Raw genomic sequence first — 15,301 nt, 5'->3', positions numbered from 1 at the left:
TAAACCTGCATGCACAAAATCATTTTCTTATGTTCTAGCAAATATACCCACAGGAATCCTCTTCTAAACTATAATTTATTTAAACATGTAATCATAGGATTTTTAAAAACATGCTTTCATTTTTCCAAACTGTATGCCAATTTGAACTGCTTGGCGATAAAATGAAAGATTTTATTACCATTTTGATCCCCCCCTTACCCCCCTGACCTAACAGTGAGTTAAACATGAGCAGGAGGAAATAAAGAAAATCTATTGTGAACCTAACTCCATGTGTTAAACTCTTTCCCTTTTCCGGACAAATGGAAGAGAATCACAGATTTGTAAATATTTATGAATTCCAGCACAATATGAATATTGGGGCCTGCAACACGCTCTCCTTGGGATTGGCCTAAGTAGTAATAGCTCTCTCTCTCTCTCTCTCTCTCTCTCTCTCTCTCTCTCTCTCTCTCTCTCTCTCTCTCTCTCTCGTGTGTGTGTGTGTGTGTGTGTGTGTGTGTGTGTGTGTGTGTGTGTGTGTTTTATCCTCCTGAACGTTGTGGAGTCAGGCCCCCTACTGACAGAATCAGTCAATTACAGTCGTGGGCGGTCCTCAGAACCTGGTGGGGACACAGGAATTTGGAGTTTTGAGCATAGTCCTCCTTTACAATTTCTGAAGCCTGTACTGGATCCTTTCCACCCCAGCACATCCGACCCCTACCGAAAAGGCCCGCTCTAGGAGTAGCTTAGCCAATAATTTAAGTGAGTATTTCAGTCTTGTATATGGTGTGTCTCAGAAGTAAAGCTTCCCAGGAACTAGTTCTCTTCCCAGAGAACTCTTAAATGGATTGTAGTAAGAAGGAAATAAGCCCACCTTTCCTCGCATTTTAATGTTACATTTAATTACTCCATTCCAAGTCATTCATAATTATTATATTAAGCTACTGTGAAAACTGCCTCTCCATCTTGGGTACATTAAGACTTGGGCAAAGTCTATGTTATCAAGAAGCCAGACTCCACAGGTTGCTGGTACAGAGTAACGAATCACAGTATGTATTCCTTGGAGCTCCCTTTAAGAACTCCAGAACATTTCCTCACTCTCTGGGAGAAAATTCTCACGTTGTCCCCAGACTCAACCCAGGGTTATAGGAGTTTTTTTTTTTTTTTTTTTAAACCGCAACAAGGGTGGAGGAGCCTGCGGAGGAACTAGTTCTACTTAGATATGCCTATTTGTGTATGAAGGGTAATGGTTCTCCAGCCCCCGCTTTCCTAGGAATATATTAAAAAATAATAACTGCCACCCCAGCAAGGCTGTGCTTGAGTTTCCGTCTGCCTGAAAATAGCGGCCGGGAGCCCGGCCCACCGCTGGGATCCAGGCAAGCTCCCCCTGGGCGCGCCCTGCTCCCCGGCGGAAGGGGAAGGGAACCCGGGAGGGCGCCACCGAGCTGGAGCTGCTATTTTGGGCGCAGCCGAGCCGGTGCGTCAATGCCTGCGCCCCTGCGTCACCGCCACCTCCACCCCTTTCCTTCTCCCCGGCTCTCCAAACTCTCACTTTTTCCCTTTCGTTCGCGTGGAGTCGACTCTGCCCACGGGGCTCTGACGCTGCCGAACTCATGCTAATCAGCTCTTCTTCGCCCTCCTCTCCTAAGCCCTCTACTCACACGCCTTCACTCGCCACTACACCCTCCCCCAAACACACACACACACACACACACACACACACACACACTCACACACACACATTTACACACTTCCTGGGTTAATTTTTTCCCCCCTCGCGCCTGCACAGGCACCGCGGAGCCGCAGCGGCGGCAGAGCAGCGGCGGCAGTCGCAACATCTGGGGGAAACTTAAGGTGGTCACGTAGGTTTTCTCGAGGCTGCAGCGCTGGAGAGCCTGCGGCTTCTCGGGGCAGCCGCAGGGCACCTGATGGCTTCTCCTCTCCTGCCTCTGGGCAGCAGGAGGCGGCGGGGAGCGGGCAAAGGCGGGGGTGCAGATTAGAGCTGGGTGGCTCCGAGGCGCGCCTAGTTCCACGGCGCTTTGGGCCAGTCCTGGGAACCCCGGGATGGCGGGGGCGGGGAGTGGCCAAGGGGCCCCAACGGCTGGAAGCTAGCGCGGCGGAGAGAGGAGAGGCGGCTGGAACCCCGCGGGCAGAAGGAAGAGCCCCCCGACCCCTCCCCTCCCGTCGTCCCAGCCTCTTCTAGCCCCAACGGGGAAGCCCCCAGAGGCCGGCCCCGCTCAGGCCCAGGGCCCGGCCCGGGGTTGGGAGAAGCGGCGTTTCCTTTGCTAGAAAGCGCCTTGCCCCATCAGCGCGGTGGGGGATGGACTTGCCGAGCGGAGTTGGCGGGGCTCGGAGGGCCGCGGGGTGCGGCGTGCTCCCAGAGCCCACACTTCTGGGAGGGCGGGACACGCTGCTCAGCGGAGCGACCCTGCCCCCTCCTCCCTAGGTTTTGTCTTTCCTTCTGGGCTCTCACGTGGAGGCGGTCAGAGCCCTGTGCTTCGGAGGAGGGTCCATTTATTTACCTACAACTGGTGGAAGGGTAGGAGGTGATGGGCACCGAGGAGGGTCGAGAGTGCCAGAGTTCGCATAGGGTGAGATTAGAGCCTCTATCTGCCAGAGGCGCACCTGTTGCCCTCTGCTCGGCTGCATTGTCTGCGAAGGGAAAGTGAACGACGCCCCACTCTGGCTTCTGGGGTCCCCAAAGGGCTGGGTCACTGCCTACCTCCTCCTGTACCCTCCACTCCCCTCCCCAACCCACGCACCACGTCCTCCCTCGCGCGTGGGCACTGCAAGGAAAGAAGGGAACACAAGTTAGCCCCTTCCACCTTGGACTCTGTGTGGGGGGGCGGGGGTGGGGGGGAGAGAATATGAATATTCCAGAGGAGGAGGAGGCGGCCAGGGACAGGGAAAGGGAGAAGGGGGGGGGGGGGGGATGCACTGGGCTAGGGAAACCCCACCCCAATTGCCTGAGCCCTCGGAGCGTGCCACGTCCTGGGACATCTGCTCGCGCCTCCGCTAAAGGAGATGACGATGGTGGGTCAGTGAGGTTAGAGCGCTGTCAGGCACACCCCGTCCCTGCGGGTCCGGGTGCTAGCGGCCTGGCCCACACCAGGGTTCCCCTCCGCCCAGGCTTTTGTTGCACCTTCCCTCACGTGTGAGCGGCCGGGCGGCAGCGGTGGCGCGGGGGTTTGGGGAGGTGGGTGAGATGTCGCTGCTCTGCGGGCTGAGCAGTCCAGAGTGGAGAGGTCACACCTCTTTCGGAAAAAAAAAAAAAAAAAAGCACACACACCACACCCCCCCCCCAAAAAAAACCCACCACGCTGGTCACCAAGGTGAACCCAGAATGGTTCCCACCTTAACATCGGCCCTGCTCGTGACGTCAGGTCGGAAATATACCAAAGCGAGCGGCGGCCAGGAGTCCGGGGAGCGCGGCGGCGCGGCGATTGGGCGGCGGGCTCTGACGCGCGCTGACGCGCGGAGACTTTAGGTGCGTGTTGGCCGCGGCGGCGCGAGCCACATAAACAAAGGCACATTGGCCGCCAGGGCCAGTCCTCCCGGAGGCTCGCGCTCGGCGCCGCGGTCCTGCTCGCCGGTCCCGCCGGCCGCCTTCCGCGCGGCTCCCTCTCGGCTCTCGGCGTCCCGGCCCCCTTCGCCCCTCTCGCCCGCCCCTCCCCGACCCTGCTCCCGGACTCCCGGAGGGAACTACACTTCGGCCGAGTTGAATGAATGAAGAGAGACGCGGAGAACTCCTAAATGAGTAGGTGCCGTCCGTGCAGCTCGCGGTCTTTTTTTTTTTTTATTTAATTTTTATTTCTTAATCCTTCTTTCTTCTTTTGCACGTCTCCCCTTCCTACCTCTTCGGTATAGGTTCTCTGGACGTGGGCGCCAGAGGCGCGGAGCGCGAGTGGGGCGGGAGGATGGGGAGTAGGTGCGCGCAGCTACCGAGGGGCATTTGTCCCAACACCAGCTTTGGCACGAGCGGGGAGTTGGCTCCCAACAGAGGCTTCCAGGCTCCTCGTTGGTGGACTTGAAGGGAGACTTGCATAGTTCGGGGAGCCGAGGAGCCGTGGACTTGCCCGCGGAAATAAATGCGCTCGAAGTTTGCTCTTAGTGCGAAATTGATGGTGGCCTTTGGACACGGAGACGCCAAGTCCTGGGTATACGAGGGGGACGGTCCGGACGCTACCCACAAAGTGACAGGGAGAGAGTGCTTCAGTTTGTGTGTTGCTTGGGAACTGTGTCCCCGTGGCTGGCCAGGGTGCCGGTGTTTCCTGGGTATTGTTGAGTAAGAAGAGGGGTGGGGAAGAGTGTCCTGTTACTAATTTGTGTGAAATTTCTGGTTTGATGTACGCCGCGCTGTGTGTGTGAGCGTGTCAGAGAGACAGCCGGGGAGGATATGTAAAGAGTGCAGTTAGGAAGCTGTGAAGTAACTGGGCGGGTAACATCCAGCACAGGCGTATTTCTCAGGGGCTGTGGTGGTCAAGAGTCTAATTCTTTCCACTCTTTCTGGTTAGCCTCCCTCCCCCATGAAGCAAGATTGGGGGGTGGGGGTGGGCGCAAGGGCAACAGAAGGTGTGGATGTTTGGCTTTCTTTTTTTCATTTTTAATAAGATCATCGATGCTCTAGAATGCCTTCCAAGGAGGAACATCTGAAAATGACCAGGATACAAGCATGCCTTGTTCCAGCAAGTAGGCAGGCCATGGCAGGCTGTTAGGGAAGGTTCCGTTTGCTGTGTGGGAAAGCCCTTCCAGCCCGGTGCCAACACCGGATCGGCAACATTGCCCTCCCCCTGCAACTGACCGAGATTGCCCTCCCCCTGCAACTGACCGAGATTGCCCTCCCCCTGCAACTGACCGAAGATGCGGCTGCAAAAGTAGCGCCTGCTCTTCCCACCCCTTGGCCATTAAAGATGTTGAAAGATAAGTTTCTTGGACAACTACCTGCCAGTTCACCTGTTTCCCCGACCTCGGTGCTCTGTCAAAAGCACATCCAGATGATCGTCAGGCTGCCCAGGCCTGGCTAACTAACGTCTTGTAACTCATATGGGGTGGAGGAAGAGGTTTCCTTATTTTATACGCTTGACCTCTACTTTCTTCCCCAATCCCAAAAGAAAAAGCCAGTTTCACCAAATGGAAAAAAAAATCAGAGAAGGTTCCCATGCTGTATTTTATTAAACTCTGGTTTCCTCTTTTCGGGTCAGAATTAAACTGAAATGGGAAATGACACCCCCCCACCCCCATACACCCTACTAAAGGGGCCAATCTATTGCCTCATAAGAATTAAGTAAGTCCATGGAATGCCTTTGGTTCCTCAGAGCCCTCTCTCTGCAAGGATTTACACAGTGCAATGGGTGGCACTTTCTGTTGTTTTCAGCCATCTCCTTCACACCTTCATTTTAACTGCTAGGTTTCCAGGGAAAGAATCACGGAAGGCACAGAAGGGCCTGCCTGGTGAGTCTGCAGGTGCCGGGCCGAATCTGTCGGGAAAGGCACCCTGAAGCTTTCTGTGTCTGTATTTCAGGGAGGAGATCTGACAGGCTGGGCTCTCCAATGCTTTTCTAAAAATCTTGGAAACTTTATCCTTCATTGCTTTACGACACTGTCCACCTTTAAGTTCCTTGAAAACGCCTGTAACTCGGCTGAAGGTTAGTGCAACTTGATTTCTTTCTCTCCCCCGGCCCCCCACCCCCCACCCCCAAGTCCCTAAATATCAAGACCAGGGGCAACGCGATCTTCCTCAGCAAAGCCTGTAACTTAAGGTTTTCTAACCCGTCGCCCTCGGGAACAACTTTCTCATTGTGCAGTTCAACTTCATCTCTAGGATGAGCTTGCTGAACCCGAGCTAAGGGAGGGAGAGGCTCATCTGAGCTGGGTTGTCCGTGAAAGGGGGTCGAGGGGGAGGACCCTCCACGGCTTTCTAGCTCCGGGTCTTCATTTGATCAGCCTTTCCCAGGCCCCGCGCGCGGCTCAGCTCCGCTGCCTTCGCGAACTCCGCCCTTCCCCTCGCGCCCCATCCGCGCTCTCTGACCGCCGCGGGCTGCCGGTGCAGCTCCAGGTGTCCCCGAGCCCGGGAGAAGGGGTTCAGTTGACCAGGCTGAGTGTATATTGTTACCCTGTTTCATTTCCAGCCATGCCTTGTGTTCAGGCGCAGTATGGGTCCTCGCCTCAAGGAGCCAGCCCCGCTTCTCAGAGCTACAGTTACCACTCTTCGGGAGAATACAGCTCCGATTTCTTAACTCCAGAGTTTGTCAAGTTTAGCATGGACCTCACCAACACTGAAATCACTGCCACCACTTCTCTCCCCAGCTTCAGTACCTTTATGGACAACTACAGCACAGGCTACGACGTCAAGCCACCTTGCTTGTACCAAATGCCCCTGTCCGGACAGCAGTCTTCCATTAAGGTAGAAGACATTCAGATGCACAACTACCAGCAGCACAGCCACCTGCCCCCCCAGTCCGAGGAGATGATGCCGCACTCCGGGTCGGTTTACTACAAGCCCTCCTCGCCCCCGACGTCCTCCACCCCGGGCTTCCAGGTGCAGCACAGCCCCATGTGGGACGACCCAGGCTCCCTCCACAACTTCCACCAGAACTACGTGGCCACCACGCACATGATCGAGCAGAGGAAAACGCCCGTCTCCCGCCTCTCCCTCTTCTCCTTTAAGCAGTCGCCCCCCGGCACCCCCGTGTCCAGCTGCCAGATGCGCTTCGACGGGCCCCTGCACGTCCCCATGAACCCGGACCCGGCGGGCAGCCACCACGTTGTAGACGGGCAGACCTTCGCGGTGCCCAACCCCATCCGAAAGCCCGCGTCCATGGGCTTCCCGGGCCTGCAGATCGGCCACGCGTCGCAGCTGCTCGACACGCAGGTGCCCTCGCCGCCGTCGCGGGGCTCCCCCTCCAACGAGGGGCTGTGCGCGGTGTGCGGCGACAACGCGGCCTGCCAGCACTACGGCGTGCGCACCTGTGAGGGCTGCAAGGGTTTCTTCAAGGTGAGCGAGGACCGGGGCGGCGGAGGCAGGTAGGGGCCCCCTGCAGCCTGGAGCCTCGGTGTGGTGTGCGCGCTCCGCCGCGGTGCAGGCGGCTCAGCTCCCACCCGTCCCGGAAGGTTCTTTTCCCGGGGTCCGTAGAGGTTGCGGTGGGGGCATCGGGGTGCCTGCCTGAGAAAAGAAAGCAGGGAGACCCCAGAGACCCGGAGACCCGGGGTCGCATCCCCCGCACAAAGCCGACCCGGCAGGCCTCCGCCCCAAGTTGCTGGAGCGAGAGTTGGAAGAGGGTCATTTGCATGTGCGCAGAGCTGTCCTTTCTGTTCAGACTGAAATTGGTTAGGACAGAGAACCGTGTCTGAGCTAACCAAGTGGAACAGAATTCCCTATGGTCAAATTAAGTGATCTCTTTATTTCGCCATCCTGATTGAATAATCTTATCATTTTAAATAGAGAAGGTCTCCAAGGAATGTAAATAATATGAATGCCCACGGATTTGTATTTACTGAGCGTCTCCTTCTCCTTCTCTTGGCATATAAAACACAGCAAGGAGCGGCAAGGTTAGCTCAAATGTTAACGCTATCAATTTTCTTCTGTAACATGCCCTGGGGGAGGAAAAAGAAAAGAAAGAGAAAGGAAAAGGAAAAAAAAAAAAAAGAAAGAAAGCAGTTAGGCATATGTGTTTGTTTGTGGAAAGGGAGTGTAGACCCCAGTCTTTCAGAAATGGTTTCTGCATTCCTTGGGTTGCTGGATTTTCAAGAGAAAATTAATGTTCGGCCTTGATTGTCTTTTTGTTTTGCAGCGCACGGTGCAAAAGAACGCAAAATACGTGTGTTTAGCAAATAAAAACTGCCCAGTGGACAAGCGGCGCAGGAATCGCTGTCAGTACTGCCGGTTTCAGAAGTGCCTGGCTGTTGGGATGGTCAAAGAAGGTCGGTCCGGGCAAGCAGCCCACTCCGCAGTCTGTGCCCCCAGCCCCTACTCCCACCCCACTTTCTACAGACAGAGCCAGGGGTGTCCCGGTCCCCCCACCCGCGTCCGGCCTCCACCAACGGGCAGCTGCCTGCTTGCCCATCGTCCTGCCCTAGAGAAAGCCGACTGGCTCTTCTCGTCTTTTAACTATACGACCCATTTGGAAGAGGACATAAAACAGCCCCGCATTTTTTATGCTTCTCGTCAGTCAAGGCTTTACAAGCAGTGGGGCCCAGTGCCGCCCGGCCGCACTCCCCCCAGCTGCAGCCATCCCCGGGAGGGGCCAAGGAGGCAGCTGGGTCCCACTAGGCCCAGTGACACTAACCGGCTCTCTCTTTGCAGTGGTTCGCACGGACAGTTTAAAAGGCCGGAGAGGTCGTTTACCTTCCAAACCGAAGAGCCCACAGGAGCCCTCTCCCCCCTCGCCCCCGGTGAGTCTGATCAGTGCCCTCGTCAGGGCCCATGTCGACTCCAACCCGGCTATGACCAGCCTGGACTATTCCAGGGTAAGAAGCTGGAGGGGGGTATCATGTGGACAAACCGACAGATGGGCAGGAACCCCTCCCCACTCCCGTCACCAACCCCCAGACTCAGGATAAAAGGAGGCAAGCAAGACTGTGTTCTCACAGCTCTGGGGAGGGCCACCGGAGGCGGGCAGACCCACAGACAAGTGTAGACAGGAGGACAGTGCAGCGGAAGGAAGACGTGTTAGGTCGGAGTGGTCAAACCTCTTGGAGCCCCTTTCCCACCGCCACATACCCAAACGCCAATGCCTCTGATGTCCACACCGGAGGCTGCGTGAAAAGGCCCCACTCGGATGTATTCCTAACCTTCCACAGAGATGCTTTAATCCTCACCCTCTCTGGCACCGTCAGGGTGGGGGCTGCCCGCTTGGGGGTCGGGGAAGGGAAAGACAGTGAGTCCGAGGAATGGCAGTGGGGTGGAGGATCAAGTGGTCAGAGTCTTCTTGTGCCCCAGCTGTGAGGAATGTGAGGGCTTTAATTGGAGGAAGTGTGTCGGGCAAACTTAGAAGTCACAGTCACTGGAATTTTATTAAGATTTGCAAAGGGCGTCTCTGCTCGAGACCCACTCTGGGACTGGCATGAATACTAACATGTCAATTGTTTTGTGGAGATAAGAGTGAACGTTTCCCAGGGCTGGATGGCACTGTATTTAGTCTGTATGGAAATGGTAATTTACATATTTAAAGCAGCGACCTCATAGCACCATCCCTAATTGAATTAATTGCCCCGGAACATCTAATTTCCTTACTGGTCAGAGAGAGGTTTAATTGTTATAAAAACCTGGCTCCACTACTAGAAACGGGGTTAGCAATTTCACGGGTTATATATTTTAGAGAACCTCATTAAGTGCTTTTTAAAATGAAATTCCAGTTCCAGGCGAACCCTGACTATCAGATGAGTGGAGATGACACCCAGCATATCCAACAATTCTATGATCTCCTGACTGGTTCCATGGAGATCATCAGGGGCTGGGCCGAGAAGATTCCGGGCTTTGCTGACCTGCCCAAAGCCGACCAGGACCTGCTTTTTGAATCGGCTTTCTTAGAACTGTTTGTGCTGCGATTAGCATACAGGTAACTGAGGAAGCAATCGGGGAGGTTGGGAAAGAAGGAAGAGAGCAATCAAGACAAGCAAAGAAAGAGGAAAAGGGAAATAAAAGGAAGGAAAGAGAAGTGGTCAGAATGGGACATGAAAGAGGGGGAAAAGAGGGATGGGCTAATAGAAAAAGGTAGAGAAGGGAAGGAGTGAGCCCAGAAGTCTTGGATGAATGTCATGGAGGTGGGATAGGGGGCGTTCTTGATTGTTATGAAATTGAACCCTTTCAAGGTCCACTGGTCTACATTTTATTAACTCTTCGGTAATTAGGTGCCTCTTAAATCCCTCATTTATTGCTCTTCAAGTAATTAGTTGTTTAGCTTTTCTCTCTCTCTTTTTCTCCCCTCTCTCTCTTTGGTATTAATTGCAGGTCCAACCCAGTGGAGGGTAAACTCATCTTTTGCAATGGGGTGGTCTTGCACAGGTTGCAATGCGTTCGTGGCTTTGGGGAATGGATTGACTCCATTGTTGAATTCTCCTCCAACTTGCAGAACATGAACATCGACATTTCTGCCTTCTCCTGCATTGCTGCCCTGGCTATGGTCACAGGTCAGTACCACAGGCGCAAGGCTCTCCTCCAAAACTGTCCAGCAGGATTTGTCCCAGTTTCCCCTTGCCTCCCACCTTCCCTGGTTTTGCCAGCTAGCTAACTGCTTTCTGCATTCTTTTGTTTCGGATTGTGTTTTCTGCAGAGAGACATGGGCTCAAGGAACCCAAGAGAGTGGAAGAACTACAAAACAAGATTGTCAATTGTCTCAAAGACCACGTGACTTTCAATAACGGGGGTTTGAACCGCCCCAACTACTTGTCCAAACTGTTGGGGAAGCTCCCAGAACTCCGTACTCTTTGCACACAGGGTCTACAGCGCATTTTCTACCTGAAACTGGAAGACTTGGTACCACCGCCAGCAATAATTGACAAACTTTTTCTGGATACTTTACCTTTCTAGACCTCCTCCCATGCACTTCAAAGGAACTGGAAAGAAAACCTAAAACTGTCCAGAGGGGGCAAGTCACAAGGGCAGAGATAACCCCTTGAGCTGTCTCAGCTCTAGCCACCCCACCCCATCCATAACCCCCCAGCCCCTTAATCCTTAAAGGAAAACAAAAAAACAGAAAACAAAAACTGTTGCTATTTCCTAACCTGCAGGCAGAACCTGAAAGGGCATTTTGGCTCGGGGCATCCTGGATTTAGAACATGGACTACACACAATGCAGTGGTATAAACTTTTTATTATCAGTTTAAAAATCAGTTAAATGTTCAGAAGAAAGATTCCTAATGTATGATGGGAAATGTTTGGCCACATTTGGTTGTTGCAGTTAAGAGAAATGTTATATATACACACACACACACAGACACACAAACACACACACAGACACACACACATACACACACATCGTAAGGGGACCCATAAGTATTGCCCTTTAAAAGACTTCAAAGTTTTCTGCTGTAAAGAAAGCTGTAATATATAGTAAAACTAAATGTTGCGTGGGTGGCATGAGTTGAAGAAGGCAAAGGCTTGTAAATTTTACCCAATGCAGTTTGGCTTTTTAAATTATTTTGTGCCTATTTATGAATAAATATTGCAAATTCTAAAAGATAAGTGTTGTTTGCAAAAAAAAAAAAAATTATAACTACACAAAAAAGGGACCAGCATGTTGATTCTAGGTTGAAATGTTATAGGCACTTGCTACTTCAGTAATGTCTATATTATATAAATAGTATTTCAGACACTATGTAGTCTGTTAGATTTTATAAAGATTGGTAGTTATCTGAGCTTAAACATTTTCTCAATTGTAAAATAGGTGGGCACAAGTACTACACTCCAGAACATCCTGACAAAAGGGACACATAGTGTTTGTAACACCGTCCAACATTCCTTGTTTGTAAGTGTTGTATGTACCGTTGATGTTGATAAAAGAAAGTTTATATCTTGATTATTTTGTTGTCTAAAGCTAAACAAAACTTGCATGCAGCAGCTTTTGACTGTTTCCAGAGTGCTTATAATACACATAACTCCCTGGAAATTACTGAGCACTTTGAATTTTTTTGTTTTTTTTTTAATGTCTAAAATTGTCAGTTAATATATTATTTTATGTTTGAGTAAGAATTTTAATATTGCCATATTCTGTAGTATTTTTCTTTGTATACTTCCAGTATGGCACATGATATGAGTCACTGCCTTTTTTTTCTATGGTGTATGACAGTTAGAGACACTGATTTTTTTTTCTGATAAATTCTTTCTTTGAGAAAGACAATTTTAATGTTTACAACAATAAACTATGTAAATGAACAGAACTCGGTCTTCTTTCTGGGTGAGGGAAAAAATGGCAATATACAATAGATAGAGTTGGAGTTTGGTTTGGGACAGGTCCCTTCTTCAACATCTGAGTTTCAAACTGACAGCCTAGATCTATGCTGGCAAAAGAAACTGGGGGGATTGAACTAATTTCCAGAGATTTCAGTCCAATATTTTTCTCTAATCAGAATTTTCCACGGTGGCAACCTACATTTATCAGAAGCAATTGAGACTATCTCCACTCTTCGGTTAAGTTGGCTGATAGGTGCAGCTTTCAGAAGGGACGTTCAGGAGACCATGCAGCTTTTGAACTTTTGCAAGGTCCAAAGTCTTGTCAAGTTTTTGTCTTGCACAATGTTTAGGAAATATCTCATTAAGATCCAGGAAGTCAACATGGATGTGAAGGGTGTTGTACTTAATCTCGGATTTTTCTAATTCTTCTACTTAACACTGTTGTAAAGAGTCGGTGGAAGGACCAAGCCCTTTGGGCCTTGGGTCCGTGGTCTTGGACGTAGAGCAGAACTCTGAAGAGACATTTCTTACGACTTTTTTCTTTCTTCCATGGATGGTGATGAGGTTCAGTTTGTAGTTTTCTAATAATATTTCACCTTAAAAGTTTCTCAAATAAATGATAAAATATCCGTTTGTCAGGTCCTGGGTCTGGTATAAGTAAGTTAGACCACAACCTCTAGGATTCCACCCATCCTCAACTTTTATCAAGAAAGTAACTTAATGCTGTAGAAGCCGCTTCAAGTCTGCGCTGCCTCTCAGCCTCCGCCCCTGTGCAGCTGTCCACTGAGTTTTGCCTCAGGACAGCTGTGACTTCATAGACAGCCCATCATGGGGACCGCCTTCTTCACTGGCCCCGGTGAATTCCCGGCCTCTTTCCGGCCACTGAAATTTCCAGAGTGTTATTTTTCTTAAAAAAACAGAGCGAGAAGAGTAACTTACCTTGAGACTCCTCAGGTTATTTTTGCTTTGCCTCCCTGCCCCTTTAAGAAGAGGAGTTTTGCGGGAGGGTTAGAGAGAGAAAGCAGGTCTCCTGGTCACTGAGGTTGTTTTTAGGAGAGGCGTTTCTCTGCAGGTAACTGAGGGGCAAAAGGGGCAAAAGGGGCAAAAGCGATGAAATGTAGGCGACATGTTCACTTTCCTGGCTTTGTTGAACAGACGAGGCTTGCCTTTTTTATTGTCACAACTTCTGCCCAACCAAAGCGGACACTCATAAGCAGAAAGAACGCTCTTTAGAAATGCTGCAAGTCTGTGGAGCCGGCAGCCCTCACCTCCCAGGTGTCTGTAGCCGAGACAATAACTTTCCGACTCAGAATCCCCGAGAGTTGAACCCAGAAAGGAACTCTGCTGCCGGTTCTCCCTTCAGGAAGCGGCTGTGCATCACCCCAGGCCAAGAGGTGCCGGGTGGTGCGCCTCTCTTCCGAGAATTTGGGGTGAAGGGAGGGAGGGATGGCCCTCTCGCAGTGGCCGCGCGCGCCCCGCACCGCCTCCGCCTGCGTTCAATTGTCAAACCGAAGTCGCAGGGTGGCGAGTGCTTTTCTGCTTCACAGTTACTGGCTCGCTTTCCAACTCCAGGCTGCGCATCCGGGGTGTGAGGGTTGTGATCCTTGCAAGCATCCCCCCTGGATCTGCTGAGATCCGCGCAGCTAAGGACTTTTCCTGTCCCAGTCTTTCTAGGGGTGAAACTCAGGAGAAGCAACAGACGCGCTGCATTGCAAAAGCGAGCCGTTGCATAAAACTTCTTTGGGAAGAGATGAAAACTTTGTGATGGGGGCTTCGTTTCTCACTCCCCCCCTCAACGTCCTTTCAAGAATGTCAGTTATTGTGTATCGTTCCAGCTATGAAAATACATAATCATTGTTCCGAAGACTTGACCATACATCTTTCAGTTCAGAGGGAAGGTCTAATTTTAAATCTTCACGGTGGCTAGACCCACCTGGAGTGGTTGCTTAGAGCGCCCTGACTTTATGGAGAGATGCCCTTAATTCAAAGCACCGAGATGCGCTGCCACCTGCTACTTGTGGGGCTCTGCCTCCCTGCGGGCCTGGCGATCGCAGCGGATGCCCTGGGTGCCCAGGCTGCTCTCGCTCTGGCCTTCCACTTTGGGGGTGGGGGTGGGGGGGCGGGGAGTCTCTGGTCCTGATTCTAACAAGAGAGGGAAGCCTGGTTCTGGGAGCCGACAGCGCCCTGCAATGACAGCGGCACCCAACCACCCTGTCCCGTGTAGTTCTTTGGGGTGCCCGACTCCGTCCCTAGAGAGTTTGAGTGCCGTCTCCACTCAAAATACCCATCCTGAGTCTTATGGGACACTTGTTCACGGAGTGCCAGGAGCCCGACGAAGAGACACAGATATATTCTTGCCAACTTAAGAATGTCACTTGAAGGTTCGGTTTCACTTTGCCCGGAGAATGTTTTGGCTTTGCGGGCATCAATGCGTCCACACGGATATCCAATTATCCAATTATTTTAACCCTAGTCGGCAGCGGTGAATACTTTCAAGATACAAACAGGTCTGTGAGGGCAGAGTTTTATTTCATTGTCATATTTTAATCACAGAGTTTCCCGCTACAGGATCCATTTCCACCCCACCAGGTCCTATAGAGGGTGGCCGCCCCAGAGCACTTGTAGAGGCCGCGCGCGCGTTGTGTGTCTCCGCGCCTCCAGCCTCCTGCTCCGCTTCCCTTTTTATCCGCCGCGCGGCAGCGCGGAGGTGGCTGCGGAGAGTGTGGGCTGGGGGGTCTCCGGACCCGTCTCTCCTCTGCCAGCGAGAGGAGATGATCTGGAGGTGCAGTGTGCAGGAAGCCACCCCAACAATGAAGGAGGGGGGTTCTATCATGGCGAGAGGGAAAATGAGGGTATCCAGTCCTGCGGATGTAAAAACTTTTTTTTTTTCAGGATTACTTTAACAATTGAACAGAGAGTTATGGATGTCTAAGACATCCTTCTCTGAAAGGATTTTTAAGGCTTTTTTTTTTTGCGGCCCCCAACCTGTCCCCGTTATCCAGGAACGGGAACTGGCGCTTCCTGGGCGCACCTGGGAATTTCTCTGCAATCCAAGCTTCCCGGGCATCCCTCGAGCCGGCACTTGCCTCAGTTTTTCAGTTTCACAGAGGACCGACGGGGTTGGGGTTCAGTCTTCCCTTTCTCCCCGTAGGTCTCAGCCACTACTAAAAAGCGCACCCGGTCGGAAGCGTCTTGGGGAAAGGATCTGCTTAGCTCCCCGCGTCTGACAGCACTCAAAGCAGAAAGAGCACGTTGCCCATAGCAGCATGTTCTGGGCTTATGTTTCCCAAAGCTGATTTTACTGGGAGAGCAAGATGTGAATTCCAAACAGGGCCGTCGTTTGTGAAAGTAATTCGTTCTTAATAATAAAGGAAACACACAACACCCGATTTTCATTGGTACTTTTTTACGTTTACTAAAAGCGCCAAATTGGAT

At 51.8% G+C, this 15,301-nt stretch overlaps 1 protein-coding gene and 1 long non-coding RNA gene across 7 annotated transcripts; one reads left to right on the top strand and one right to left on the bottom strand.

Annotated features, from left to right (window-relative positions):
• Positions 1 to 2,067: 2,067 nt before the first annotated feature.
• On the bottom strand, positions 2,068 to 3,044 carry LOC129150689 (uncharacterized). The gene is made up of 3 exons (XR_008557409.1): positions 2,934 to 3,044; positions 2,499 to 2,628; positions 2,068 to 2,084 (listed from the first exon to the last, which is right to left on the bottom strand). It is a non-coding gene; the product is annotated as an uncharacterized LOC129150689 (long non-coding RNA).
• Positions 3,045 to 3,297: 253 nt separating this feature from the next.
• On the top strand, positions 3,298 to 11,853 carry NR4A2 (nuclear receptor subfamily 4 group A member 2). 6 transcript variants are annotated; one of them, XM_054722901.1, is made up of 9 exons: positions 3,298 to 3,733; positions 5,498 to 5,621; positions 6,105 to 6,970; positions 7,767 to 7,896; positions 8,279 to 8,442; positions 9,331 to 9,533; positions 9,926 to 9,942; positions 10,047 to 10,104; positions 10,248 to 10,420. In XM_054722901.1, exons 3-9 carry the CDS (start codon positions 6,107 to 6,109, stop codon positions 10,333 to 10,335), a joined length of 1,524 nt encoding a protein of 507 aa, XP_054578876.1. In that variant the 5' UTR covers positions 3,298 to 3,733; positions 5,498 to 5,621; positions 6,105 to 6,106; the 3' UTR covers positions 10,336 to 10,420. The 6 variants fall into 6 exon arrangements, with proteins under 6 accessions (XP_054578876.1, XP_027997013.2, XP_054578875.1 ...); XM_028141212.2 differs by having other exon boundaries at positions 6,283 to 6,970; positions 9,926 to 10,104; positions 10,248 to 11,853; XM_054722900.1 differs by having other exon boundaries at positions 8,279 to 8,367; positions 9,926 to 10,104; positions 10,248 to 11,853.
• The last annotated feature ends 3,448 nt before the right edge of the window (positions 11,854 to 15,301 follow it).

Source organism: Eptesicus fuscus, chromosome 11 (assembly GCF_027574615.1).
Source record: "Eptesicus fuscus isolate TK198812 chromosome 11, DD_ASM_mEF_20220401, whole genome shotgun sequence".
Lineage (NCBI taxonomy): Eukaryota > Metazoa > Chordata > Mammalia > Chiroptera > Vespertilionidae > Eptesicus > Eptesicus fuscus.
Note: the sequence above shows the minus strand (reverse complement) of the source record. Positions and strands in the feature narration are given on the sequence as shown.